The sequence below is a fragment of the Ceratina calcarata genome, unplaced genomic scaffold (genome assembly GCF_001652005.2).
Source record: "Ceratina calcarata isolate Rehan_Ccalc_2016 unplaced genomic scaffold, ASM165200v1 scaffold554.2, whole genome shotgun sequence".
Lineage (NCBI taxonomy): Eukaryota > Metazoa > Arthropoda > Insecta > Hymenoptera > Apidae > Ceratina > Ceratina calcarata.
The window spans coordinates 802,159-827,257 of NW_017176727.1; the positions used below are offsets into that span (position 1 = coordinate 802,159).

Consider the following 25,099-nt stretch of genomic DNA (forward strand, 5'->3'; position numbering starts at 1 on the left):
TAGTACTCTCCTCTATATACACGCGATTACTCCACAAACAAAAATCTCTCTATCTTTCCTTCTCTCTTTCGCGAGATCTATAATTGATTTCGATTATCTTTCGAACAACGACGCTTTGATACTTTGATACGTATACGTATGTATCGCATATGTATTTGTATCGCGTAACGGCCTATTCTTACGATTTATTCTCATACGATACACCTTATCTTATCAGAAATCACGGTTTTCCCTAATTTATAGCGTTAGGAGTATCTCTGCATACGTTGACCGAGTTCTCGACACTTCTCATTTACCGTAAAATAATGCCACTCTATTTTCCTGATCTAATATCATTTACGTTTAAATCTTAGCTTATCTCTCATAAATAGAGTGTAGCTTGTAAGCTCTTCATCTTGGGCAGCCTTGAACTGTCCGTTCGTTGATAGTCGTGACGTTCGGCCCATGAAATCACCTATGGAATCTTTCGTTCGCACGGCTAGACCAGGGCCCGGCTAGTATCTAGCTAGGGAGCTTAGAAATCCAGAGGAAACTAAGATGAGTAGAAGGGATACTATCGGAGGAGGTGGCAGCAATGGCGTTCCGAGTTGCGAGGAGTAGGCAGAGAGGAGACGGCTGCCTTCATATGCCAGGGAAAAAGAGGACGGCGGAGAGGGTCGCGGAGAGACAGAGTCGAGGAGTACTACACGTGTCGCTGCAGCGGGGTGTTGACCCCAAATAGCTTTTTTAACGTGACGTAACAACGAAAGGGTTGAGAAACGGCTAGCAACGTCGTTCGACGGGCAACCGACTTCTTAGGCTAAAGCCAAGCCCTTGCCTCGCCTTTAGGCCTCGCGTGGCTCCCCGTTAGATGTACAGCACAACGATCCTTTCATATTCGAAAAGCCACTTGCGTGATTCTCTGCCCGCCATCGTCTCTCATCGCTATGACCACGATGTTGTAATTAAGATGAGGGATGCTCCCAATTTCTCGATATCTCAATGGAATCACGTTTAGACGCTTTCGACGGTGAAGAAGTTAAAAAAATGTAGATGAACCGAGAGAACTAAAATTGGTAAAATAAGAATTGTACAACCGGAGAACAAACCAGGGAAAGCAAAATTATGTCTTATTATTCCCATTTGTAATATAACTACAATTCCATATGAATTAATTTAGAAAGAAAAAAGTTAATCAAGATTAGTAATGTTAATTTACGTGAGATCTGAATGGTCAATCGTATTTATTTTTATACGCTTCCTGGGCGCAGAAATTTGACGTCTGGTCTTCAAGTTATTTATGGTATGACTACCACATGTGAATTTACATTACAATTTGCACACCGCATTATCTTTGTGGCGTCAAAGGTAGAATATAGTCAATCACATGGTCAAGGGTGACAGGTTACGCCAAGATCGTATTGCGATTGCAACACTTTCTAATAAGCTTTTATCAAAGAACATTATGATTTAGTGGAAAATGAAAACTATTTAATAGAATGGACTTCGTTCAAATGGAAACATGATGGGTTATAATTGCATTGCGTTTCATTAGGTTACCAATAATCAAGTCAGATGTAGAAAATTTGAACAAACAAAAAACGATAATTTTTGGTAGATATGAGGGTATCGGTTTCGATTTAGGAATTCAAATACCGAAAGGAGGTTAAGACGACACTTAACCCTCCGTCGCATATGGTTTCCAGTTGGAACGGTACTGGTATGTCGCAATACAGCCTTATGTGTACACTGTATGTACCTAATTAGGACCATTGAAGAGAAGGGAAAGACAGACAGACACGTTGAATATAGGGCGCCCCCAGTTCCTTTTTATTTCGTCATTCGATAATGCCACGCGGACTTTTTCGGGGACGTCTTTACTTATCTCTTCTAATAGGATTTATATAGTTTAGTTTAGCGAGCGATCGTTGCTTCGGGAAACGCAACGAAGGTGGTGTGGGAAAACAGCGTAATAGGTATAGGTATTACATAGAAGAGAGAACGAAGTTGAGTGTCTTTCTCTATCTCCTTTCTTAATATCACGTATACATACACGCACGCACGCCACATGCGACAGCAGTGGCTATCTTATCAAGCCAGCTACACCCTGAGAGGCGTAAACGATATTTTTCCTATTTGCTCCGGAAAGTACAGTGGTTCCCCGTTGCTGATCGACGAGCGACCCTTTGTAAGGTCAACGTTGAAGTTTTTCGAGGTCGACGTAAATAGAAAGGGCGAGATACACCGATGAGATTTCACCGAGTTTCCTGTCGGAGCATGACTCGACTCGGACGGACAGTTGTTCAGAGTTCAAAGTAGATATCCTTATCCATTGCTGACCGCAAAGGATATTCCGAGAAACCACGAGTAGAAGGAAATGGCTAAGGCACTGTTGTTATTCCTTTCGTCCGTTTTAGTCGTTACTTTATTCCGTCTTAGTTGAATTCTCATGAGAACTGTCCGATTAGTAAGCAGAATACTTAAACTGTAACTAATGAATAACGGTACTATTGTTCCCCGATTCCGACCACAACCCATTGCGCTTTGTTCTCGCGAACCAATAGGAATCGACAATTTTCTGTTCGAAGAAAAAATAATATAGCGAAGGCGAATGCAGCGTAGAGGGTTAACGTTTCGAAAGGGGAAGTTGGAAAGGAATCGTAGAAGATTCCGTGGTTCGATAAAAAGAGTCAGTAACCGTGGAGGCGAGTAACGGCGTGCATACCTTACATACATATACGTTAGGAAGGGGATGACTCGAAGGGACATTGCTCCCTGGCCTCGCCTGCCCTGCTCTGCTCCGCTGTGTCCAGAAAGGATCCACCTATCGTCCTGCACTCTCACGGCCCTTACGAACCGTGACACCTTCGAGTTTAGGTTCTTCCGGCGACAGGTACCTTGTAAGAAAAACTTCCTGTCCACTCGCCTTAAGGAAAACTCGAAAAACGAAAGAACGAAATAAGCAGCCGGAGAACTGAAATATGCGATGATGCAATGATTTACTTCGATTATTGGGTCGTTATCTTGAAGCAATCTCCACAGGGAGCAAGCAATTGAGGGTAATAAAAGATTTAAAGATCTCAAATATGTTCGATGCGAAGAAACGTTTGCCACCCTCTAGAAAATGGTATTCGTATATCTATATATAACATTTTCGACTGTGTCATTCGAGAAGCTCGAAGCTGTGTTATCAAGCCGCAGGATATTCGAAATTAACTCAGCGCCGAAAATAAAGGGCTCGTGAAACATCTCGAGTGGCTTGTAAGCGGATTCACCATCCCAACAGGTGGTTATGGCTCTCCCCGGCCGAATGATAAAACTTTCTACCCTTGCGATCGAACCCTATCCGGTCTTGGGTCCCTCGTTTTCGGCCACACGAACCTGTCTTCGCGTTTTCTATCCCTACGCTTCTCTCTCACGACGCCCTCCTGCCTTACCACCCAACATGGACTTTCTATCCCCGGGCTGCCTTTCAGCTTTTTTCCCTCTGCCTGCTCCCTTCCCTCCCCGGATCCCTCTTTCTCCCCCGTCCTCCATCACGCCAAGCCGGCTATCTATCCGTATACCTACGTGACTATCCGCATCCCTATTCCTGACTTCTAAATCTAACCCTAGGTCTAACCCAACCTGGAGGCGCCCTTATACCCAGACGGCGGCGTCGTGGATGGGGAGGTGTATGTATATCCCCACCACGGCATCCCTCATCGAGGGGTCGTTGATCCCCCAAGGACAACGACCTTGCGTCTGCAGCAGCCAACCGTTCGAACGGTTCTGGGTTCCCGGATTCCTCGATTACCAATATCTTTCACTCCTCGCTCTCCTCTCTTTCCTTCTTCACTTCTTCTTGCACCCCGACCTTCTTCCCTTTTATCCCCACCACGCACCCCTCCCACCGTCGATAACTGTCTCCTTTCGTTTTCCTCTCCGTTTTCTTCGAACGTTACTATACACACGAATGAGCGGGTTCTTTCATTTTTCTATCGAGGTCGTGCTATCAATGGTGAATTGCTGAACGGTTGTACAATCGAGAGAGAAGAGGAAGTGCCGCGGAACGCGGATCCTCGTTGATCGCGGAATCTTCCTCCGTTCGCGTCCGTTTGAAACCAGTCGAACCGACCAGTGAACAGTTAGCTAGTCTGAACCACGAATGAGACGGTGTCGGCCGCGAGAGATCGTGAGGCAGATCCTTCCTGGCGGGGTCACTGGGTTTATAGAATCATAAACTCAAGCCAAACCGCTTTTCAAATTGTAGAAAAGTATGAAAAATTCATACGAGCCGAGTAATCGATATGCATGACTCGACCCCGACCCGCATACCTCTCCCACCGTTCGCCCCTGGTTCGTCCGCTCTACACGTCGAAACTGGAAAAATTGTAAACCATCGCGACACGATCAATCTCCGGAAAAGTACTTCGTTTTGAAAGCGAACGTACAGTTACGTATACATATACGATTGGCTAATGACTCAAACACGAGCGAGTTTACTTACTGAACTCGCGTTTATGTCCCTTGTAAGAAACCAAGAACTGGTTTCATTTTTTATCTTTGTCGTTTCATCTTCTCGGCAAGAAGATCGTTTCGAAAAATTCATAACGCCGCGAAAGCGGTCCATATTTACGCTACCATTTGGAAAACATGTATGTACAATTGTAACGTGACTATGGGTTGTAGGAAATTCGACGGTTAACTGTTTGGAATGTATGTACATGTATTTATGAATGGTAGTATATATTTCGTACGATTCCAATTCGAACGTGACAGATACCTGATATGGTAAAACATAACCATAGCTCCCTAAGTGGGTGGACGGGTGGGTGGTCAAGTACACACGTAAGAACGGAGCTGGTACACGTGTATGACGTTACGTACACATCGATGAGCGCGATATGCGCGCAGCGTTCGGGCGCGAGCGCATGTTGGGAGGCACGGTGACGTAATCTCCGAAGGGAAGGAACACACATCGCCGTTGACCTACTAAAGGCCCTCACTTTTCTTTCCTTCGTTTTCAGCCCTATCTTTTCGGCCTGCTTAGCAATACCACAGTGTGTGCCACCTCGACAAAAATTCTCTGTTGAAACAATTTAAAACGGAACGTATCGTGATTCTTTTTCGTCTGCGTTCAAGAGGAATTTTTACGCGAGCATGAAAAAAGAGCAACGTTTCTTTGAATCGGTTACAGAGTAACAGTCACGTAGACGCGCGGGCAAAGCTCGTAAAGCGGGAAGAATAAATGCGCGCGACAAGTGCTATGCCGCAGAAATACCAAAGTAGGTCCTACAGGTCTCTCCATGGACCACCCTATCGTTACGCTGTGGTGACTTTTGACGCGTGAATACGCCCTTTGTTCGTCCCTGCCTCTCTGTCTCTCCTGTTCCCTTTTATACCTCGTCCCCCTCCGCACCCCAAGAGGCAGCAGGTAAACCAGGTAGACAGGTAGCAGCGGCAAAGTCAATTTCGATTCGATTCAAAAAGATCTAAACTTCTATTGTGTCTCCGAGGATACCGCGCGACACTGGGGGATTATTTGAAACAGGATTACCGGAGGTGCTTAACTTTAACAATGATGCTTATACACCTGTTTTTTCGACACCTTTGAAACATAAGGAATACAGTTTCTAGATTCCTGCATGAGATTTGAAGACATAAAATACCGAGCTTAAATTGCATTGAACGCAGCCTGTAGTTGAAATAAAACACTTATAAACAGATTCAATTAGTATATGTATGTGCCATCGAGAATATGAAAAAAATTATACATGTTTTAATTTGTTCGCTTCTCTTATCATTTTATTATATCGTTAAAAGGGTGTTAATGTAAAATGTGGATATTAAAAATGTATAAAAATGTTCATTGCTCTGAAGCGGTGCAACTTCGTTGAAGTAAACGAGAAACTCGCCTGACCGTGGTTATGTAGCTTCGGACCAGTTGGACGTCTCCCGCTGGCTATGGCGTGTCGGGGTGGTTGCAACAGGTTGTTGCTGTACCAGCACCATCGCCAGTACCAGCGGCTTCTTTTTGGTCCACCAAGTATACGGCTTGACTAAACAGCCACGGAACGAACTATCGTTTCGGGACAACGTTTAGGGAATCCTCATATAATTACCTACCCGAATACTTTCTCCGGGGGACCAAAGTCGAAGGTGATCGTGGTACACGGCACCGCTTCAAAATTAATGTATTCACGACCGACCTTTTCATCTGTACGATTGCTCAAATCGAAATCACTGATACTTTTTTAGTTTTGTTCGATATCGTCTATTGATGATAAGGAGCATATCTCTTTATCTCGTATTATCGCTCTTAAAGGAGAACGTTACCTCCATCAAAACACGTGCATGTTTAGTTTCTGTAACATGATTCTGTGTACGGTCAGCCAGGAATAGGTATAGTAGCGGCTTCGAAGAAACTTCTAATCAACCTAACTCTTCTCCTATTTACTCAAGATTTAGCTGACTTTTCGGAAAACGTCGAAGGATCAAGGCGGGCCGCAACCCCACGCCGTGAACGCTCACGGATAGGAAAGCTCCCATAAAACGCCGGGAAGATGAACAGGATGCAGTGGACGTAGTCTGACGTAATGTAGTGTGGGAGCGGCGTAGTAGTAAGGGTCAATGCCCTCGTCCCCGACGATCACCGTTCCCCAACAACCCCGTGTAAAGGAAAGAACCCGGTACCGGGTTCCTGGGAAAATCTGACTTCACCCTATCACGTGTACAAATTCCACCGTAATTCATATGTACCCATTTAATCGTCTAAGTACTTTAAACACCTTCACTGCACTGAAAGAGTTAAAGAGGAGGTTAAGAAATCGCGGGGAACAAGTGAAAAAGATAGAAAATTGATGATTATGTGAATTCTTTTATTGAATAGATTATCGATAGTTCAGATTGATTTTCTGAATTATTAGTAAAAAAACAATTGTTTCGAAAGATTCACAACTTTTTAAATGCAGACTATATTGTATGAGATAAAATTCAATTTGATTCTACGGCAAACTCGTATCTTTTTTTCATCCTTATCTAAAGATAAAAAGGATGGGATTAACCCTCGAAAGTGTAGGAATATTTTTTTCTAAGTTCGATTCAGTGGTGGGCGTCCAACGATTAAGACGATCGGTAAAGTCGCGGTGGTAGTCTCTGGGCAACACGAAAATTCTCTGCTTAGTTGAAATAAAACACTTATAAACAGATTCAATTAGTATATGTATGTGCCATCGAGAATATGAAAAAAATTATACATGTTTTAATTTGTTCGCTTCTCTTATCATTTTATTATATCGTTAAAAGGGTGTTAATGTAAAATGTGGATATTAAAAATGTATAAAAATGTTCATTGCTCTGAAGCGGTGCAACTTCGTTGAAGTAAACGAGAAACTCGCCTGACCGTGGTTATGTAGCTTCGGACCAGTTGGACGTCTCCCGCTGGCTATGGCGTGTCGGGGTGGTTGCAACAGGTTGTTGCTGTACCAGCACCATCGCCAGTACCAGCGGCTTCTTTTTGGTCCACCAAGTATACGGCTTGACTAAACAGCCACGGAACGAACTATCGTTTCGGGACAACGTTTAGGGAATCCTCATATAATTACCTACCCGAATACTTTCTCCGGGGGACCAAAGTCGAAGGTGATCGTGGTACACGGCACCGCTTCAAAATTAATGTATTCACGACCGACCTTTTCATCTGTACGATTGCTCAAATCGAAATCACTGATACTTTTTTAGTTTTGTTCGATATCGTCTATTGATGATAAGGAGCATATCTCTTTATCTCGTATTATCGCTCTTAAAGGAGAACGTTACCTCCATCAAAACACGTGCATGTTTAGTTTCTGTAACATGATTCTGTGTACGGTCAGCCAGGAATAGGTATAGTAGCGGCTTCGAAGAAACTTCTAATCAACCTAACTCTTCTCCTATTTACTCAAGATTTAGCTGACTTTTCGGAAAACGTCGAAGGATCAAGGCGGGCCGCAACCCCACGCCGTGAACGCTCACGGATAGGAAAGCTCCCATAAAACGCCGGGAAGATGAACAGGATGCAGTGGACGTAGTCTGACGTAATGTAGTGTGGGAGCGGCGTAGTAGTAAGGGTCAATGCCCTCGTCCCCGACGATCACCGTTCCCCAACAACCCCGTGTAAAGGAAAGAACCCGGTACCGGGTTCCTGGGAAAATCTGACTTCACCCTATCACGTGTACAAATTCCACCGTAATTCATATGTACCCATTTAATCGTCTAAGTACTTTAAACACCTTCACTGCACTGAAAGAGTTAAAGAGGAGGTTAAGAAATCGCGGGGAACAAGTGAAAAAGATAGAAAATTGATGATTATGTGAATTCTTTTATTGAATAGATTATCGATAGTTCAGATTGATTTTCTGAATTATTAGTAAAAAAACAATTGTTTCGAAAGATTCACAACTTTTTAAATGCAGACTATATTGTATGAGATAAAATTCAATTTGATTCTACGGCAAACTCGTATCTTTTTTTCATCCTTATCTAAAGATAAAAAGGATGGGATTAACCCTCGAAAGTGTAGGAATATTTTTTTCTAAGTTCGATTCAGTGGTGGGCGTCCAACGATTAAGACGATCGGTAAAGTCGCGGTGGTAGTCTCTGGGCAACACGAAAATTCTCTGCTCTTTCACCGAAACGTGCTCGCAGGTGGGCGTACGTGCATGGATCGTAAAAAAAAATAATGTTAAGCGAAGAAGTGAGCCTTGAGAAAACTACGAATTTCGTGAAACCCTGTTCCACTCGTAAGGATCGAAGCCTAACTGAGCTCTCAGGTGATACCGTTAAACTGACTTCCGTCTGCCCACCTACCTACCTACCTACCTACTTTCGTCCTCGTACATCGTCCGGCACCGTCCACGCCGCGGCATTTCGCAATTCACGAACGAAGAGAATATCTCTCGAGCCAGGGGATCAAAATATTTGAACGAGTGGGACTTCACCACGCTAAATGCGTCCAAAAAAAATATTAAAGTAAGCAAGGAGGGGGGAGGCGCTCTTTTGCAACAAAGTGTCATCTGTAATTTGAGATTGAGAAGAATTTATGATCTCTTATTCGCTACTACTATCAATAAATATCCCGTTTTCAAGATTTCGGCTGTAAATTTGTTTGCGCCACGTTAATTTATTTATTCAGCGCCCATGCCCACGTTTAAAAGACTTTCCTAGCGTCATAGCTAGTCGCTAGTAAGAAGTAGTAAAACGAGATACTTACACGTAGTAAGTATTAATACAATTTCTTAAAGCAAAAGACTGGAACCAAATTTGATTGTAAGAATCAACTTTTTTCTTGCATATTGCAAAAGTACGAAAGGCGTTCCTGTATGAGTAACGCAACGGGTGTTAATAAAGTTGAACCGGAGATACAGTCGAAGTTTTCCACGGTTAGTCGCTGGTACCGGAGTATGTTGGTACCAGCAAGCGAGGAGTTCGCTTAGCTCGCTCGCGCGAGAATCCAGCATATAGAATAGGTCACACCCTCTGGGGACCATTATTGCCGAGCACTGTACTTGCACGTGACTTGTGTAGGGTCGAGACAAGTGGGTTGGTGCAGTCGTTACTGTTGTCCTCGGTACCCCCTGCTCGTTCAACGACCCCGCATGTACGCAATCTCCAGGCCGCGGCGGTATACGCATGCACGCATGCATGCACGTGACGACTATGGGAGGCTCGCTGGCGAACAGAGAACCGTGCGTAGGACTGTGACAAACGAAAAACTCCGAATCGGAGTGATATCGCTTCTTTTCATCGCGGAACATTTTTGAGGCACCGCATACGCGTGCTCGTCCTCAGACAATCGCCACACAGTGAATGTATACCGCGCTTCAACTATCAGCCGCGCGAGGAAACGCGAAGATTTAGAAAGGAATCAACCACCTATTGTGGAGAATGTATTGTAACGATGCGTGGTGTCGAGCACCGAATAGGATAGGAGGTCTCGGAATTCTCACGTGGATAATTCGAGCCCTTATAATCGTACAAACGAGTCATGAGACTTTCTATTATTGTGGTAGAGAATTCCTACAATCCGGTATTCAGTAGTCACACTCAACAATCCGGTACAATGTAGCCTTGACTACGATCGTGCTCTATTTATTTCTCTTATCGTTATATTTATGTTCTGAATTTTAATCAATTTTATGAATATATTTGAAAACTATTTTCCTCGTTTTTACCGGACACGGTCTGCAGGGAGTGTCTAACAATTAAATATGAAAATTTTAGTGTATCGAGGCGAAGCTCGAGAGAAGGGTTCAGGGACGAGTTGGAAAAATCGCGCCGACACTGGTCGGTGGTTGCGTGCGCCGTATTTATGGGCGCGCGTGTTAACTCGAATCGGCGAGAGGCAAAGCGGCGGGGTCACGTGGGCTAGACCAAGTGGGACCAAGGGTCACGCGAGGCAGGAAACGGTAGTATTGTATACCGGATGTCGTAACTTCCGAGTCCTTTGGCCTCGGTGTTTCCCTTCGCGACGCCCGGGCGTCGCACTGAATAGCGGCACGCGTGCCGGAGGGGAGAATAGATTTCTGTTTGGATCGGAAAAGTATTTGAAAATGCGACCGAATTGGGAAGAGACGTACTATGAGTGGCGGCTCGGCAAGAGCCCCCTAACGCGCCCTCCTCGAGAGATCAGCCGAGCGAGCAATAGAACGAGAGAGTGTGAGTGAGGTCGCGCAGTCGAGGTTTTCTGATAAGAGGGACAGAGAGAAAGGGAGAGAGAGAGACGGCGGCTTGGGAGGGAGGGACCGAAGAAAGAAGGGAGAGAAAGGGACGACAATGAGGGAGTGAGACGGAGAACGGCGCGCGCGATCACGAGGGGTGGAGGGAGGGTATAGTCGTCGTGAGCTCCTTACAGTGCATTGCCTTTACGATCCCTCGAGTGACTCGAGTCCCCGTCACACCCCGTGCCCCGACAAATCGCGTACGACGTGTCTCTCATGAAGAGATCCACGAAACCAGCTTCGCCGTCGAGCGATTCGGGTCGTCGAGATTCATCGAGAGGAAGAGTTTCTGTATGCGTGACAATGAACACGAAAGAGACACGCAACCGCGCGTGTATGCATGTTTAAGAGTGTGTGGGCTTATATCTCTGAGCACACACAGGGTATACCGCACCCCATGGGCTAGAGTCGATCTTCACTTGGAAGTAAAAGAGCCGATCTCCTGCGCGACGACGTTCTCCTTTCGTTCCCCTCGAGAACACTGAACTCGCGTCTACCGTCTACAGTGGAGACTTTCACCGGTATCTTGTACCGCGTTTCGAGGGTAACAAGATTATCGCGTCGGGCCTCACGCGATTCTCGATTTACATTTCTCGCTACGGAGGCACGATGAGATTCTTAAAAACTACTCGTTCAAATTTACCAAGGAATCCACACGCTTTCTGAAAGGATTCTGTACAAGATCTATGATACGCCTAAACGTTTTCCAGGAAACAGAAATCATGCGTCGAACCGTCGTAAATTATAAGAAAGATTGGGTAGCACCCCGGGACTCGTTCCAATACTATTGTTAAGATACCGAGTCGCGTACCGACCCCGAAAACGATTTACAAGTCGAAATGTTTTATAGCATCTAAAATAGGTTCTTCGAGTAGGAACTTTCGAAACAGCCACGTTTCACGGCGCACGAGCGCCTTCGCAAGAGGGGAGCACAAAGATGTATCCGTCCCCATCCCCACCACCCCCATTCACTCTATCTTGCTCGGCACGTTTCTCATCTCGGTGTCACGACAAATACGTCGCTTCCTTGTCGTCTTGCATCTAACATAATATATAGGTACAATGCATATTGTACGTATGTACATACATACATACGTAAATATGCGTATGCGTACTCGAATTCCAATTTTATTCTCCTTGCAACGCGTGCGTTGCGATAAGGAAAATTGACGAACTACAAGGAGCGGGTTACGTAGAAATAAACGCATGACTTATAAAAAAGATGCGACGTCCAGTGTTAGTCAAGCAGCACCGGTAGTACCGTAACTCGTGGAATCGCTGCCTGTCCTGTTTCACCTGTGCCTGCAGTTCACATCGGTTCACGCCCTTCTTCTTTCGCACCGCTCTCACTAACGGTTAATCGACGTCCACCACTTCTTGCTTTCGAAAGAAAATTGAACGCACAGCCAACGCCATCAGTTGGTTGTGTCGATCAACCAATTTTCCCGTCCTTCGTTTTCCCACGCCCCAGATAGTCCATGTGCAACCGGAGTTAAATACTTGTTATGAACTTTTGAATCAGCTTGTTTGGATATTTAAGAAGAAATGGCATTGCTATTCAATAAGTTAAAATTGAAACAGTTTGTCAAAACGTGCGTTCGATACGGTCACGGGAAGGATCACTGGGTTTGTATTTCTATAACCCCGCGGTTGAAACTTTCCTATTTCGTTTAGAATACATTGAAAACAATATACAATTTCTTTCATAGTCCAGAGTGAGGAAAAGAAAAACACCTAAGGATAAAGCATTGGAACATTTCGATGAGTTCTACGCAAACGTTTACGGGGACAGTTGGCCGGATATACGAGCAGCATTATTGAAGACAGAATCTAAATATATGGCTGTTGTTAATAATTTTAGTGATACTGAGAGAATACGATCTGAATTGGAGGTACATCATACTAAATGTTCTAAAATCATAAGGAAGAAATGTATATAAAATTCAGTAGAATGCTTTAGTCAATAGGTGCAATCAATTTGAAAGCTATGTATGATGTTCAAAAAGAAAATATAGAGTTTTTTAAGAAGAAAAGGGAAGCCAAAATGAATAACTCACAGGAAGAGTCAGCAGCTACCCCTGAAGATCAACTGGTAGAAATTAAAAAAATGTATCCCTCTAGCTATCCAAATTTGTTACAAGCAATAAAGACAGATGATGAACCTGTCAAACATGAGGGAAGAATACCTGTACCATTGCAGTCCATAGATAAAGACTTAAATGAAATTTCTCTAGATATGAACCGTATTATTGATCCAACAGTGAATTTATCTATACTTCATGAATATGTACCTGCTACAAAAATAAAAGGTTTGTTCAAACTGTATATTCGTTTATGTAAAATTTTACTCTGCATCTTAATAAATATATATTTTAGGATTGGAGGATTGGGCTTTGGAGTCTGATCACTATAAGTTTTATATCAAAGCAGATGATTTTCAAATAAATGTTGAAAAAGAAGATGTTCTACCTTTTCCAAAACATTTACATGCATATACATTTGAGAGAGAAAATAACACCAGATTCCCAAGTCCTAAGCATGGATCTACTGGCGTTCTAGGTTTGCATTCTTTTCCTTGCATTGGTTCTTTAACATTTTATAAACTGCTTGTTGAGCGTGCTATTAAAGGAAATGCTTTGTTCGATAGATTATTATCTATTTGATGGCGCATCTATACTTCCTGTATTGGCTCTGGATATTCAACTAGGTGATAGAGTACTTGATATGTGTGCTGCACCCGGAGGAAAAGCTTTGGCTATTCTTCAAACTCTCATGCCTCATATACTAGTCGCTAATGACATCCAGGAGTCTAGAGTGAATAGGATAAAAAAAGTTATAAGCCAATACGTTTCTGATGTTTACAAAACGGAGGATTTATTTATTGTAACTGAACGAGATGCTAGGTGGATTGATGAGACCGATACATATAATAAGGTATAATTTAGTTTTTATACAGTATCATTTGATGCTTAGCAGATTTTGAAATATACCGAAAATGTTAAAACTTGTACTTATCAATTTTCTTAGATTTTAGTTGATGTACCATGTACAACGGACAGACATATTTTACATGCGGAGGATAACAATATCTTCAAACCATCCAGAATTAAAGAAAGATTGAGATTACCGGAAATTCAATCGGATATTTTAGCGTTAGTATATAAGTACCTGTCACTGATATGATTTATTTTTTTAGATTAATTAATTCTAACTTTTTGTGTAGAAATGCATTAAAAATAGTGGCATTAGGTGGTACAGTCGTTTATGCGACATGTTCCCTTAGTCCCGTACAGAATGATGGTGTTGTACAAGTAGCACTAAAAAAAGCCTGGCAAGAAAACAATGCTGTTATGGTCGTAAAGTATGTAACATATATTTCCTTGTAAATATACTTTGTGCAATGACGCATCATACGTATTTGTAGGGATATGACGGAGGCATTATTACCCTTGCAAACCATCTACGAATTTGCTGCGGGTCGTATGAAGTATGGTCATATTGTTATTCCTAGTCTGAAGAATAATTGGGGACCAATGTACTTTTGTAAAATAGTAAAACTAGAATAAAGATGAATGATTGTAAGTAAGACTATATTAAATGATTTGTACTTATAATGTAAATATTCTTATGATTAGACATGTATAATGTATTACTTTTAAAGCAGTGATATTTTATACATTCGTGAAATTTGTACATAAAAATTTGTAACTATTAGGTGTACAATTTTACCGTATCGAAATAAATAGATCGTAGATATCATACAATAAGCTTAGGCATTTGTAAACATAACACCATCGAAATATTAATCGATTTGTGTATGCATCATAAAGCTCGGCATAGTGTATTATAAGTACTAAAACCGACTGAAACAATTCAAAAACATCACAGGCGATTGGTATCGAAAGCAATTGATGCCTTTGAGCCGAGCATCGAAAGATAAACGACCGCAATACAACGATAGACGCGATAAAGTGATTTTGCAGTATGACAACGCTCGGCCAGATGTTGCAAAACAGATCAAAACATGCTTAGAAGCGGAGTTCGTATGCTGCCCGAAAGATGGGAGAAAGTAGTGGTCAGCGGTGGACAATACTTTGAATCGTAAATTTATAACCACTTTCTCACAATGAAGCTTCAAATTTCGAAAAAAAGAACGACAGAAGCAAAGTTGTACACCTAATATAGTTCACTCTTATTATAGTATAATAAATTATATAAATGTTTAAATAATCTTCTTATATGAGAGAATTAAAAAAAGTTATTAAACCGTTCATTTCTTAGTCATTTCTTAGCGGTAACGTTTGATCGCTCGCTTCTTCATCATGCGTTTTAGGCTTGTTCCAAGGCTGTTCCTTTCCGCTTCCAAAAATAGTATAAACTACCATTTCCACTATATACAAGGCAACGGTTACGAAAAATATAATCCTCCACGCTTCTATAGTTTGCTGCAAAAATGAATAAATTAATCAACATATTGATTAATATATTCACCAAACATTTTTAAGCATCATCATATATGTACATACATTTCCATGTGTTAGTTTTCCAACAAATATCGGTACCACAAATCCAGGTATAGTAGCAACACAATTCGTAATGGCAACAAGGGTACCAGCGAAATTTGGTGCGATGTCGATATGGTTTGCTAAGAATCCACAATACATCCCACCAATACAAGTTACTCCAATAGTCATTAATGCAACGGCTAGTGAACGGTTGCAACCGACGTATGATACTCCTATCAAACAAATCATAGGGACAGCAGATGCTGAAATAAAAGAAATTATCGACTTTTAGTCTATCCCGTTTTTTGAATGCGTGTATAGTAACACTAAACTTACAAAACAATGTTCCAATTTTCCTTGAGACAGTTACAGTAATCAGTTCTTTGTCCTGCATGACTGCTAATATCTTACTGAGAACCATAGTGAAAAACCACATGCATAAGAATGGCATAGAAGAAAGACCGGCATTCTGCGGAAAAATAATTAGCGATATTGTAAAATTATTTTCAATCCGACTCTAAGCTATGATACTTACGGAGCTCATATCGAACTTCAATATTTGATTCATAAAAGTAGGCAGCTCGATAAGCAACATGTACCACCCGAAATTACTGCAGAAATGGGCGATCAAAATTGCCATAAATGGTTTAGATCGTAACACTTCACCCCACGGAACTGGTAATCTCTAATAAAAATTAAAATATATATATATGCACACTCATCTACGAAATACAATATAAGATGTGAAATACAAACCACTTTATGTTCGCTATTATTTTTATTCTGTCCCAAAGATTCCATGATATAATTTTTCTCATCTTGACTAATGAACCTTGTTTGTTCTTCTGGACTGTCCGCGATCATCAGCCACCAGGCTGTGCACCAAATTAGACAAAGCGCGCCTTCGATATAGAATATCCATACCCATTCAAGATTCGCAGCCAATAATCCCGTTAAAAGAATAGAGATCACGGTGCCGAGCGCAGTTCCTGTAAAAGATAAGATTAATCAAAACGAAAATAACTCTATTTATATTTCGACGTTTTTATCGAGATGTGCGCTATTAGAAATTTTTTATTCTTTCTGATTAATCGACATAAATGCATTATTTTTATTAATAAAAGCTTGACCACAAATAAATAACAATGTAATATGGAAAATAAACAGAATTTCGGATGATTAAAATTATACCTGCATATACGATCGACGCGATGACGCTTCTTTCGTTCGGTGGTGCCCACTTAGCGATCATAACGTGCATTGCCGGAAATGTTACACCCTATAATTTATATTGCTACAATCCATACACGCATAGTTCCAATAATTTTGAATATTAGAAATTTGCTACTCACACCCCCGATTCCTTGAATGAATCTCATCACGATAAAAACTGAGTAATGCGTTTGCGCGGCAACAGGTGATAACACGGATGCTATAACGTTTAAAAGTACCGATACGTTCATCACCCATTTCGCCGATAAAAGTTCGGACATTCTTCCACCCGGGAGCAAAGATACCATGTATCCCCAGAAATAAGCTGATAAAATGAGACCCTGCAAAGGTTCGTTCCACACGAACGGGCCATCCTGTGTAAATAAATACTACTTAATAAAAAAAAATATTTCCTATAACAATTTCTTACATTTAATGCGCAAAAATTCTTGGAATATCTAATAAGTAGTAATCTAATAAGTGAATCAAAATTTTTAATGATTTAATTTTTATCTTATCGTATGTATATCGTGACTCGTATTAGTACATGAAGTTTGGTATATCCATTTTGTAGAACCCTCCGATAATTTCTTTATCAATTTGAAATTGATAACACCAGAATTTATAAGTATACTACTTTTACATACTTCAATGATTGCTTTCGACGCCTTGGAACCATCCTGGTAACACTCGTTCACAGCAATTATTTTGGTTGCATTTTCCGTTTCCAATTTATGTACTGTTGATAATTTTACTGCAGTATGATTCACCATGGCTACAATAGCCACGCTCACGTTTACCTTGAACCCGTAGATGATGGCGAGTCCGATAGAACCCATTATCGCCATCAAGTATCGTATGGGGAACATAATGCGTTTTGTTTCTGCATAATTTGATAAAACAATGCATTGACTATTTACAAATAAATTAATAACTTTGTAGATATCTTGATAGATAGTTTGATGACGTTTTTGAAGAAGATCATGAATGCCGCTACAGAGGTACGTGCGGTTTGGCATGAAACGAAGGTGAACTCAGGTGAAGGTGCTCTCACGCAAGTATTCGAGTTCATCCTTCATTCAGCCGCTGTACGATCCTGAGATCACGTACACACGAAAATGATAATGTTTACAAGAATTTTTAGTAGATCTGGTCGAAACTGAATATGAAATTATAAAAATTTACAAATTTGAACATAAAGGCGATAGAAAAAAGCGTTTGATCCAATGTATCAAATTCCTTTTTTATTTGTTTCGTCATTCGAATACTAATATATTTTTAATACACGCATTTATTTTCAGTTCAGATGTAGGTCAACAAACGTATAAAGTGAAATTCCAGAATACGATCTTTTGCATATTTGTTAAGCTGATCGTAAACGCAAGTGTTTTTGATGTAGGATAAAAGCAATTTAATATTAATTGATGAATATAATTTGTACAATAAACGAATGTACTTATTTCTTGATAAACTGTTAATGGCGCGTGATAATATACAGGTGAATGAATTTGTACATTTATCGAAAGATGAGAGTTTGAAGTACGTCCTCGCTAATGTGTTGAATGTACATACATACAAATAGCAGTAACGACTATTGCCTTGAGTTGCATCAACCGTGCGTTAGAAACCGCGCGCTTTTGCGAACTTATTATCATCTTACACTCAACTTACATCATGCACATAATTTCTCTATTTTTCTCAAAAAAATTAACAACGTAGTGCTTATTTTCTAATTTATGTTACATTTGTAATGTCACTTTACATTCAACGTTGAATTATGAGTCGGAGTGTTTAACATATGTCGTGTTAGAATCTGGACCAGAGGACATTTCAAGGTCACAGGGGTGATGCTGTGTTATCGGAGAGGGCACTTTTTCGGATTTGAAACCAATAAACACTAAGCTATTTTTTAAAAAATAGGTAATGTAAAATAGTTTACTGTCTTCGATATGTTAAAAACTAAGGGTTGTAATTACTCACCTTTGGTACTGTCTCTCCTAATTATTTATCTTGAGGCAAGAATTGATCTCTGGAATATTTTCAGTATCTATGTACGTAACACTTTGTGAAAAGTATTTTAATATTTTGCAAGTATAAATTTAATGTGCATTATTAAGTTTGTATTTAACGAACAATCATTTATTTTCTTTTAATTTTATTCTACTGGAATTTTGTAAGGAACACAGTACAATTCACTTTACGGATGCTTGTTTAATTTTAACCGGTTACGGGTATGATTCGATGAAATGTTTAAATTAAGAATCGTCGTTCCTTCCTGGTCGATTCCTCGTGCGTACAACGTATGACTGGGAGTGAACACGATGCCTCAGATCCTCGAAACCTTCCGGAGGAGTACCGGGCGTGCGCTTTTTCTATAAATGCCGTACTAGCGTGCGTGAACGCAGACTCGAATTCGGTCGGAGTCTTTGAACACTTCGGCTGCGGCCGCTGTGACGCGCTCGTATGTTTGTACGAAACCCACTCATTGATTCTCAGAAATTTACCTCCCGTCGTTGCATTAAAATAAAGCATTCCACGTTTTTTGATTCTCAAATTAAACTTAATGGACTTGACGGAATATAGGATATATAAAAGAAGAAAATAATTTAAGTAGTATAAGTCAGTAATATAGTTAATATTATAAGTATTGTATATAATTATTCTTACTATAGATGCAACAGGCGAGACTTTCGGCTTTCTCGCGTTTACCGTTATTCTGATGCACCGAACAGATGCTAGTAAAATATAGTTTAAATATTTTTGAAGGCAATGAAGTTGCATTTGTAAGACGAAACACGTTTCGTCACTTTATTAAAAATATATATGCATACTTCAATTTAATTAAAATTTGCAAGCTACCAGGATGTAACAAAAATATAACGATGACATTCGTAAATTTTGATGTATAAAGAAGTCACTTTTGGATTTAACTGTTGTATATGAAATAGAAAGATGAGCGTAGATTTGGAATCTACCAGCAATGTTGATGAAATATATGCCTGGATCGAGCAAATACAATTTTCTAAGCCGAAAAAAAATCTTGCTCGGGATTTCTCCGATGGCGGTACGAGATAAAATATTCTTATCATATATCAAACGATTAAAATATACGTTTATAATACGATAAAGATTTAAAATGATTCTAGTTTTCATGGCCGAATTATTAAAACGATATTATCCCAGATACGTCGATATACATAATTATATTCCGGGAAATAGTGTCGCCAAGAAGATAGACAACTGGTCCACATTGAACCGCAAGGTATTTTCAAAGCTTGACATGAAATTAGGGAAGGACGTGATCAATCAATTAGCGAATTCGCAACCGGGTACAATTGAAAAGCTTTTAGTTGACCTGCGTTCAAAAATTTTGAAAGACTGCAACGCGGACAGGAATTCTTTGTACTCAGAATACGAGGAACACGAGAAAAAGGGTAAGCAATTAATTAAAGTAAATATACAGATTGAAGAAATTAACAAAAATATTTTGGACATTTTTTAACTTAAGAAGAAGTTGTTAAGTCTGTGCTTAATCCCGAGGAGGTAGCGAACAAAACTGTTCCACGTCACGTTTTCGTTAAATTGAAACAAGAATTGCAAGAAAAAAATGACGTAATAAATACATTGCATCAAAAAGTGTCCCACCTCGAATCTTTGATGAAGTTGAAAGAACAAAGAATCGCAGATCTTACATCGCAAATAATAAAATCTACAGAGCAAAGCATTACACCGAGATCTGGGAATTTATCTTCCACAATCAGTCAAATATCGAAACTTCAAATGAAAAGCTAGTGCATTAGAATTAAAAGAAATATCACGCATATCTTAAACGATTCTACTACTCAAAAATTTGTATCATTTATAAACTTGTAAGTGATCTTCCATTTTAATACAGTGTACTGATTTAACTTTTAATAGAATTTAATCTATTGTATCATTAGTTTTCATAGTACAACTGTTGAATGCTGATGTATCAGAAAATTTATATTAATGTAGGACTGAAATTTATGTTATTTATTTCTTATATTTAAATTAGTTACATATATATTTTATATTGGAGCTCTCATGCTAGGTGGAGAAACCAAAATTACTCCATCCCCACGAACAAAGAGCATTGAAATATTTCTTTTGGTCGTACGATAAACTTCCTCATATGTTTCTTCATCAATTTCTACTGTTGTTACTGTTTCTTCTGCTTCACCCAGTACCATATTTAAATGTTGATCATAAGCCTGTAATAATTTTTGTATAATCATTAAATCATAGGTATATCAAGAAATATGTAAAGTAAGAATTTACATGTAATCTTCCCCTCAATTCCCTCTCATTTCTCATTTTAACATATATCCTCTCATCAAGACTTAGTCTTATAAGGTCCAATGGTTCTTTAACATTTATTGCTGGTACCTGAAGTAACAAAACAAATATTTACGTATATCTTTTAATTACAGTAGGTTAGATTTTGATATAGAAGTTTAAATGAAGCGTTTCTTACCTGCTCGGTCTCATCAGCCATGATACAATTAAATTTTTAATGCTCAACAGATTATTTTCAGTTGCTTAAAATTGCGTCAACAATTGTTAACGTTCGAACGATTATAAACAATACATTCACTTGATTGTTCCCACTTAACCACTGCGCGGCATCATTCGGATAAACCGGCTACGGTAATGTCATCGTTTGGTCACTCTCCAATAAGTGGCGCTACATATTCCTTAACGAGACAGGAAGGTATTGTAACTTTATTTGAAATCTGCCAAAGTTATGCACATTTATTGACAAGAACAAAGATTTCAATTCTCTGATTAAATTCGTTGATTCTGCGTATTGTTTACAGGAACCAGCATGCACTCAAATTGGATTAATTGTTACGTTCTTATAACGGTTGAATTCTCCCGCGTTGACTTCTTGGTTCTGTCGTTTGGTTGAGGCGCTAGCGATCGTCGATGGAAATCAGCGCAGCTCGAGGTATTGCTAGAGTGGATTGTGAACTCAGTGGATGAGTGCGAGGGAGCGAGCAACGCCATTTTCTCGATTCGCGGGTGAAGACTGTGCGCGGTGTGTGAATCGTTTCGTTCATATTATTTACCACGTTTTCGCCTAACGACGTAGAGATCACGGGCTGTCTATCAGCCCTGGTGCATTGATCAGTGTTATGCGTGGACACGCGGCCAGCTGTATGGTGGATATGGTGAGTTCGCTTCGATCTAACTAAGCGCTCCCGGGAGACGTGACGTCTTGTCAGTCGGCCTTTTCCCATTCCCCTTTCTCGACGAGCTCCCGCAGGGATGGGTCGCGTAGAGTTATCATGCACGATAACGTAACCACAGGAAACGGTTAACCCATCGTTCGCGAGATCCTCGATTTCCATCGCGTAATAAAACAAAAGAATGAGTCCCGGTGGAACCGGGAGATCCGTAGAATGAGTCGTTCGGGCCAATGGGCGGAGGTTTAGGGCGGCACATGGCTGTTGGGGCGCCGGCTGTGCAGGGGGTGGTTTTTCCGATGCTAGCTCGAAAATTCGCCGTGTCCATCAGTCACGATGCTTTGTGCGTATGTATCCTCGTATTGAGAACGCGTGTAACTGCGCCCAGTCACGGTTCAGATAACAAGTTCTCAGTGACAGTGGAAAGCGAAGCACGCTACTATTCCGTTATACTACGTATGCATGTATGTCTCGATTTTCTTGCCAAAGAGAAGCTGCCGGAGGCTTGTCACAGATTGCACGCATCTTCCTTGTGCGGTAGTGTAGATATGTACGTATGTAATGTTATTGTCGCCTCGCGCGAAGTGAAGTTACGAAGGGATCAACATCCGTGATCAACAGATAATAGTTGAAAGTGCGATTCGTTATGTTGCTGCCGAATCAGAGCCAACGGAGCGACATAAGCTTTCCTTTTCACATTTGCTTCCGCGTAATTCGTAACACCGCGTTACCTATTTAATCTGACCTTCCGCGACGATTTATCAATGGACCGTTAGATCGTACGGAACGTACATATATGCGTCAGCGTTATCGATCGATTCTTGTTAACACGCTGCGTAAGTACTTCGATATCATTCGTACTCTTATTCTGTAAGACAAGGTACCAGTTTCTTTTCGTACACAATAAGATTATTGAATTTTTTAGATTAGCACTCTCATTAAGTACGTTTTTGGAAACTTATTTGCATTTCAAGACTAATAAGAACAAATTCGTCTGTACTAATTTCATGATTTCGTCTTCTAAGTGTCGGAATGTTACGTGGCGTTTGATGATTAAAATTCGCCGTGACATTCATGCGCCAATTAACTCACCCGGCTTTTTGACCTTGCTGACATTTTAAATATTCTCTGCCCTTCTGAGGTATCCAATAGCTAACTTCGCCCATATTTACTCTGGTCGGTTAGGACGCTAATCTTGGATTATCTTTTTCCGATAGGTAACAAGAGCGTATCGCCCTCGCACATTTAAGGACATTATAGACAATGTTAAAACACCTTTGAAAAAATAATCTACGATGGGATAACTAGTATTATCCATTCATTGAACATTTAAATTATACTATATGAATGATAATAAAAATAACACGAAATCAGATGGATGATTCTGCTTCTTTCACGAGTTTTGTACTCTTTGAAAATTAATGCTGCAAAAGCATCGTATCCTGTAATTAACGAAGGAGCTGACCGTCATTTACGCGTTGTATATTTTCAAAGATAATCGTCGTTCGTTTGCATTTTTTCGTTGCTTCATCATTCCAAGACATTTGTATTTTACCACGACGATACTTTACGATGCGAACATTTTATAATATTACACCGCGGGTACATGATTGACTGGCTTAATTAGGGGCCGAGGCAAGCTGGTTACATCGAGATCAATTGACTAATTTTGGAGAAATGATTAAGTTAAATACATACACTTACTTCTTAAATGGTCTATAGTATTAAAAATGATTTTTATTATAGACTTATTTTATACAGAAAACTCATGAACAAATATGTTTCTCGTATTGAAGTCCTAGGAAACTTCTACGCAAAAAATAACGATTATTCTATAATGCATTGTGTGAAGCCATCGCACGTACCCACACGGACACGTGTACGGACACGCGACGTGTGCGGGAAAGAACGAATTCAAAATAACCGTGTATGTTTTATGGGTGGAGTAGTGTCGAGATATTTCTTTATTCATGAGCGCAAACGCCGAACCGACACGACATACATTAAACCCTTGAAATCGTCGCGCCACCAAAGTACATCGACTGAGTATGTTTTTAATGCTCACCGCTCTATATTGAAACGTGTCGTGCGGGAAAACGAATTATGAATTTATGCGCACGAATAAACGCTTCCACGGTGTTGTCTATTTATCTTTATTCAACATAGAAGTCATTGTGTATAATACTTCTTTTCTAATCTGCGACACTATTTCCCATAACGTGTTAGACAGTTTGATGTTAAAAGAGCACTAAAGAATTTCACCGAAGTGATTGGTTGTCATGCGGTGATATAACTCTTACTTTCTACTAAAGATGATCTATCATGAAATGTTATTTTGCATATTCATGTCTTATACATAGTTGGTAACGAGTAATTATGCTTGCACTGCGACTATTAGGCGTTCCTATTTCCTAAACATTAATTCTTTTAATTCGTATCATAAATTCATAATTACCATATTACTATTTTAAAGAAAAAGTGATATTGGTATCTTCTTTGATATGTAAGGTCATGGATTTATAAGTGCGGTAAGCAGGACGTAGACAATCTTATCAGTAGTAAAACGCACATGTTTCCCTCCGTCAGAAATTCGTGCAATGCGAGTGGAGAGTTCAAACAGGTGCGCGGTACGATGCGAATGTTGACCCTTGACTGTTTACGACATAACGGTGTACCAGTGAATGGTAGAATGTTAGGATAGTTGTGAGCGATCATCTTCGGTATCTGATGCGCGATATTACGCCGTCACGGCCGCCTACTTTCTATTTTTTTATTTTTTTTGCCCGAGTAAAACCGTATCGTTGTACGGCACATTGTGGCGAGTTCATCTGTGCTTTTGCCAAAGAGATGGAATGTGGCAGAAGAAACGAGGACAACTTAGCTCCAGGCTGTCACAATCGTGCATCGAGTGTCGTTGCACAATCCCGACACGTTTGCATCGCGGCTCGTTTGCTGCCACTTTCGAACGCCGCGGGAACAGCTTTGAAACGCTTCAGTTAAACTTGATAGATTCGATGCCAACGGTTGGATAGTTAAACCGCAATAAAGTGTTTTTCAGATTCGATTGTCGATGCTCTGGAACGCAGAGTATTACATATCCTCTCTATGAAATCCACGAATGTGTGATTCGGTTAATTCATATCTGCTAAATGTCACAATGATTGCGCATTTTTTTTTATCAGTTAATGTAATTCAATTTATTACAAGCATTTCTATAAATCATGCTATTCTTTCATGTTCAAAGTTTACTTAGATACATACATAAACTTTACCGTTCAGTAATGACGTGTTCGTGAATCTTTAAGTGTGATTAACTGGTAGGTACACAACGTACACATTTGACGATAAGTCGTGTAAAACATATGTACTTTTCCAAGGATTATACATATATAATATTGAAATATGAGTGGCATAGGTCGCTGACTTACGACGCGTTTATTATGCTTAGATAATGCTT

At 40.3% G+C, this 25,099-nt stretch overlaps 5 protein-coding genes across 9 annotated transcripts in view; 3 read left to right on the top strand and 2 right to left on the bottom strand.

Moving 5' to 3' along the window:
• Positions 1-11,872: 11,872 nt before the first annotated feature.
• l(2)10685 (5-methylcytosine rRNA methyltransferase l(2)10685) lies at positions 11,873-14,932 on the top strand. 3 transcript variants are annotated; one of them, XM_018031488.2, is made up of 9 exons: positions 11,873-12,344; positions 12,428-12,610; positions 12,679-13,027; positions 13,095-13,277; positions 13,366-13,652; positions 13,746-13,870; positions 13,942-14,079; positions 14,143-14,296; positions 14,607-14,932. In XM_018031488.2, the coding sequence occupies exons 1-8, from the start codon at positions 12,264-12,266 to the stop codon at positions 14,282-14,284; spliced, it is 1,488 nt and encodes a 495-aa protein (XP_017886977.1). In that variant the 5' UTR covers positions 11,873-12,263; the 3' UTR covers positions 14,285-14,296; positions 14,607-14,932. The 3 variants fall into 3 exon arrangements, with proteins under 3 accessions (XP_017886977.1, XP_017886976.1, XP_017886978.1); XM_018031487.2 differs by lacking the exon at positions 14,607-14,932 and having other exon boundaries at positions 11,874-12,344; positions 14,143-14,304; XM_018031489.2 differs by lacking the exons at positions 11,873-12,344; positions 14,607-14,932 and having other exon boundaries at positions 12,527-12,610; positions 12,686-13,027; positions 14,143-14,304.
• A 37-nt stretch (positions 14,933-14,969) lies between these two features.
• On the bottom strand, positions 14,970-18,812 carry MFS3 (major facilitator superfamily transporter 3). Its single transcript, XM_018031490.2, has 9 exons — positions 18,416-18,812; positions 17,083-17,318; positions 16,576-16,809; positions 16,415-16,502; positions 15,980-16,212; positions 15,759-15,908; positions 15,560-15,692; positions 15,245-15,486; positions 14,970-15,163 (listed from the first exon to the last, which is right to left on the bottom strand). The coding sequence occupies exons 2-9, from the start codon at positions 17,302-17,304 to the stop codon at positions 14,996-14,998; spliced, it is 1,470 nt and encodes a 489-aa protein (XP_017886979.1). The 5' UTR covers positions 17,305-17,318; positions 18,416-18,812; the 3' UTR covers positions 14,970-14,995.
• Positions 18,813-19,291: 479 nt separating this feature from the next.
• LOC108629097 (sperm flagellar protein 1) lies at positions 19,292-20,358 on the top strand. The gene is made up of 3 exons (XM_026817017.1): positions 19,292-19,499; positions 19,582-19,869; positions 19,947-20,358. The coding sequence occupies exons 1-3, from the start codon at positions 19,388-19,390 to the stop codon at positions 20,225-20,227; spliced, it is 681 nt and encodes a 226-aa protein (XP_026672818.1). The 5' UTR covers positions 19,292-19,387; the 3' UTR covers positions 20,228-20,358.
• Positions 20,359-20,428: 70 nt separating this feature from the next.
• On the bottom strand, positions 20,429-21,114 carry LSm3 (U6 snRNA-associated Sm-like protein LSm3). Its single transcript, XM_018031508.2, has 3 exons — positions 20,931-21,114; positions 20,735-20,842; positions 20,429-20,667 (listed from the first exon to the last, which is right to left on the bottom strand). Exons 1-3 carry the CDS (start codon positions 20,949-20,951, stop codon positions 20,485-20,487), a joined length of 312 nt encoding a protein of 103 aa, XP_017886997.1. The 5' UTR covers positions 20,952-21,114; the 3' UTR covers positions 20,429-20,484.
• A 290-nt stretch (positions 21,115-21,404) lies between these two features.
• SCAR (wiskott-Aldrich syndrome protein family member 3 SCAR) overlaps positions 21,405-25,099 on the top strand; it is a 28,843-nt gene continuing 25,148 nt past the window's right edge. For all 3 annotated transcript variants that reach the window (XM_018031646.2, XM_018031649.2, XM_018031647.2), the window contains exon 1: positions 21,405-21,627. The gene's annotated coding sequence lies outside the window, so the exon portion shown is untranslated. The remainder of the gene's footprint in view (positions 21,628-25,099) is intronic.

What these genes read in the sequence shown, in the direction of transcription:
- LSm3 (XM_018031508.2), bottom strand. Translation starts at nt 20,951, where the DNA reads ATGGCTGATGAGACCGAGCAG. An exon ending in TGGCTGATGAGACCGAGCAG is followed by an intron (nt 20,843 to 20,930) that starts GTAAGAAACGCT and finishes TTGTTACTTCAG; the next exon opens with GTACCAGCAATAAATGTTAA. An exon ending in AATTGAGGGGAAGATTACAT is followed by an intron (nt 20,668 to 20,734) that starts GTAAATTCTTAC and finishes AAATTATTACAG; the next exon opens with GCTTATGATCAACATTTAAA.
- MFS3 (XM_018031490.2), bottom strand. Translation starts at nt 17,304, where the DNA reads ATGTTCCCCATACGATACTTGATGGCGATAATGGGTTCTATCGGACTC. An exon ending in TGAAGTTCGATATGAGCTCC is followed by an intron (nt 15,693 to 15,758) that starts GTAAGTATCATA and finishes ATTTTTCCGCAG; the next exon opens with AATGCCGGTCTTTCTTCTAT. An exon ending in GAAAACTAACACATGGAAAT is followed by an intron (nt 15,164 to 15,244) that starts GTATGTACATAT and finishes TCATTTTTGCAG; the next exon opens with CAAACTATAGAAGCGTGGAG.
- LOC108629097 (XM_026817017.1), top strand. Translation starts at nt 19,388, where the DNA reads ATGAGCGTAGATTTGGAATCTACCAGCAATGTTGATGAAATATATGCC. An exon ending in TCGGGATTTCTCCGATGGCG is followed by an intron (nt 19,500 to 19,581) that starts GTACGAGATAAA and finishes AAATGATTCTAG; the next exon opens with TTTTCATGGCCGAATTATTA. An exon ending in CGAGGAACACGAGAAAAAGG is followed by an intron (nt 19,870 to 19,946) that starts GTAAGCAATTAA and finishes TAACTTAAGAAG; the next exon opens with AAGTTGTTAAGTCTGTGCTT.